Source organism: Kryptolebias marmoratus, unplaced genomic scaffold (assembly GCF_001649575.2).
Source record: "Kryptolebias marmoratus isolate JLee-2015 unplaced genomic scaffold, ASM164957v2 Scaffold31, whole genome shotgun sequence".
NCBI lineage: Eukaryota > Metazoa > Chordata > Actinopteri > Cyprinodontiformes > Rivulidae > Kryptolebias > Kryptolebias marmoratus.
Genome location: NW_023665765.1, coordinates 78719 through 82194, shown reverse-complemented (window position 1 = coordinate 82194; position 3476 = coordinate 78719). Strand labels below are relative to the sequence as shown.

At 47.2% G+C, this 3476-nt stretch overlaps 1 protein-coding gene across 6 annotated transcripts in view; it reads left to right on the top strand.

Annotated features, from left to right (window-relative positions):
- The first annotated feature begins 113 nt into the window (after positions 1–113).
- Positions 114–3476, top strand: part of gmnc (geminin coiled-coil domain containing) — an 11172-nt gene continuing 7809 nt past the window's right edge. For 5 of the 6 annotated variants that reach the window (XM_037974384.1, XM_037974386.1, XM_037974387.1 and 2 more), the window contains exons 1-2: positions 114–435; positions 2438–2544. In XM_037974384.1, the coding sequence (XP_037830312.1) occupies positions 2457–2544 (88 nt within the window). In that variant the 5' untranslated portion in view covers positions 114–435; positions 2438–2456. The remainder of the gene's footprint in view (positions 436–2437; positions 2545–3476) is intronic. The other variant, XM_037974383.1, reaches the window with a different exon arrangement.

Sequence of the window (3476 nt, the reverse complement as noted above, 5' to 3'; positions counted from 1 at the left end):
CCTTCCTCCCTCTCTCCCTCCCTCTCTCCCTTCCTTCCTTCCTTCCTCTCTCCCTCCCTTCCTCCCTCCCCTCCTTCCTCTAAAAACACAAACCTGAACAGATCAGATCATTTCTTTGTTTTTCAGTCGGAACCGGAACCTGCTGCTCCTCCAGTGTCAGACTGACGGACGAGTCGGGGGTGGTTCTGCTTCCGGTTCTGTGTTCTTTCAACGAACCGGTTCCTGCTCCTCAAGCGAGTCCGGCTGCTGATTGGGCGGACCGCCCTGTCTTGTCACACGCGCGCACTGCCACGCGCACCCAGCTGAGGTGGAGGGAGGACGAGTCTGAGTTCAGCCTAAACCCAGATCACTGCAGCGCAGAACCCGGGTCGGTTCGGTGGTTTCACGGAGAGCAGCACGCGCGCGGCTCCTCGGTGGGTTTCCGGTGAGGACCAGGTGGGTCCACCTGTCCGCAGGTGGCTTTTATTCTTCATGGATGATGATTAAATGTCCCAAAGTTCCTCAGCTGTAAACGGAGTCCAACATGCAGAACTGTCTCCTGTCTCTGAGGGACATGACTGTCCTCATACTCAGGTCCAAGCTTCTGTCTCTGAGGGACATGACTGTCCTCACACTCAGGTCCAAGCTTCTGTCTCTGAGGGACATGACTGTCCTCACACTCAGGTCCAAGCTTCTGTCTCATCAAACTGGTTAACCAGGTTGAAACGTGGGTCTGCACTCAGTGTAAACATCAGTTTTATCTGCATCCTTTAATCAACAAATCATCAGAGCAGTTGGACTCTTTGTCTGCATTGTTGACCTATTTTCAGTTACTTCGGCTGTTTCTGCAGGTAAACAAGCACATTTTGGCTGTTTCTGCAGGTAAACAAGCACATTTCGGCTGTTTCTGCAGGTAAACAAACACATTTCGGCTGTTTCTGCAGGTAAACAAACACATTTCGGCCCTTTCTGCAGGTAAACAAACACCTTTCGGCCGTTTCTGCAGGTAAACAAGCACATTTTGGCTGTTTCTGCAGGTAAACAAGCACATTTCGGCCGTTTCTCCAGGTAAACAAACACATTTCGGCCGTTTCTGCAGGTAAACAAACACCTTTCGGCCGTTTCTGCAGGTAAACAAACAGCTTTTGGCCGTTTCTGCAGGTAAACAAACACATTTCGGTTGTTTCTGCAGGTAAACAAACACATTTCGGCCGTTTCTGCAGGTAAACAAGTACATTTCGGCTGTTTCTGCAGGTAAACAAGCACATTTTGGCTGTTTCTGCAGGTAAACAAGCACATTTCGGCTGTTTCTGCAGGTAAACAAACACCTTTCGGCCGTTTCTGCAGGTAAACAAACACCTTTTGGCCGTTTCTGCAGGTAAACAAACACATTTCGGTTGTTTCTGCAGGTAAACAAACACATTTTGGCCGTTTCTGCAGATAAACAAGTACATTTCGGCTGTTTCTGCAGGTAAACAAGCACATTTCGGCTGTTTCTGCAGTAAAAAAACACATTTCGGCCGTTCCTGCAGGTAAACAAGCACATTTCGGCTGTTTCTGCAGGTAAACAAACACATTTCGGCCGTTTCTGCAGGTAAACAAACACCTTTCGGCCGTTTCTGCAGGTAAACAAACACATTTTGGCCGTTTCTGCAGGTAAACAAGCACATTTCGGCCGTTTCTGCAGGTAAACAAACACATTTCGGCCGTTTCTCCAGGTAAACAAACACATTTCGGCTGTTCCTGCAGGTAAACAAGCACATTTCGGCTGTTTCTGCAGGTAAACTCTCTGACTTCACAGCTCAAACTCTGTAGACTCAGGAAAGTTCTGCTTTGTAACATTTAGAGTAAAACAGCCGAAATGATTGAGAGCTGGTGTTAGTTTGATCTGCAGGATCTGTTTTATTACGCTGCATGTACGGAATGTCAAAAGTCCTAAAAACCAGAATAAAACCGGACAGATTTTAGCTGCTGTGAGATAAAATCCTCTCATTTCACACAAGAAAAAGCTTAAACTTCATCTGCAGGCGAATTCATGGTGTCTTTTTGGTTGAGAGCCATATAATTCTGATTTTATTGTTATGTAAAACAGCATGCGTGTTCTGGACCCAAGGTTTGTTTCATCGTCAGTTAATCTCTTCCAACCAACCTGCTCCCAATCATTGTTCCGGTTTCTGATCCAGCCTGCAAACAACTTTTAGATGTCATGAAAGGAAACAAAGAATATTTGAGCTGCAGATGAGATTATATTCATATCTGTCAGGGCGGTGTTTCTGTAGTTCCTGCCTCTGTCTGTAGAGGGTGGTGTTTTTACTGTTTAACCGTTTTAATGAGGAATAAATCAGTTTTGTTTTATAATAATTCTTTAAGTTTGTTTCTGAAGTGAGCATCAGAGGCTCTTCAGAGACAGACGCACATAATGTCACTGTTGATTCAACTGTAAAGGTTTGTCTTCCAGAGACATCGCTGACGTTTCCATGGAAACGCTGTCTCCCCTTTGGGTGCCTGGCCTCCATGAGCTCTGTGACCTCAGTGAGAGCAGCAACATGTCGTCTCCTGTGTGCGGTGAGTCCAGCTCAGTTTGGTCTGCTTGCCCGTTGGGGACCAGAACCAGCCTTGACACTTCTGACTGTTCAGCCAATCACAGTCCAGAATGAAAGGCGCTCCGTGTGCTGACTGAGCCGCCTGCAGCAGAGCGGGCCATTGATCAAACAGAACCGTTTGATTTCTGCGTTCGGTGAAAGGAAAGATTAGAATTGATCCTTTGATACTCCCCGTGGCTCCATCCGTCAGAGCCTTCAGTTAGTCTGACCTGCAACTTCCTGCAGTTCCTCTAACGGCCACAGGGGGCTGCAGAGTCCAGGGAAAATCTGGATGAAATATGTAAAAGCTGAGCAGCTCCAGCTAAATCATTTTTACATCATCATCCCAGCTGGGTCAAAGCATCCAGGTAAATTAGTTTTCTCCAAACTTCTCATAATTAGCCCAGATCTGACGCAGACTGAAACACTGTAAAAATCCACTCTTTGTTGTCGTATTGTTTAAATTCACACACTGATGTGCTAAACTTTAAACACCTTCCTCATGAGGTTTACAAACAAAGTCCAAAAATAAATCCACCAAGCAGCTCCACACAGAATCGGCTCTGCAGACCCCAGAACCAATCAGGAAGTCCGAAAGAGACCCGTGTAGACACATCCTGTAAAAACAACCAAACCAACGGCGTCCGACAGACTGAATGTGGGAAACAGCATCGCCTGGGTCTCACCACGAGATTTCACCAGCATCCTTTGTTGTTTTAGGAACACACTGAGATGAGTTTAACAAACTGCTTCAGACTAACAACGTGACAGGTCAGCAGGTCAGCAGCAGGTCAGCAGGTCAGCAGCAGGTCAGCAGCAGGTCAGCAGCAGGTCAGCAGCAGGTCAGCAGGTCAGCAGCAGGTCAGCAGCAGGTCAGCAGGTCAGCAGCAGGTCAGCAGGTCAGTAGGTCAGCAG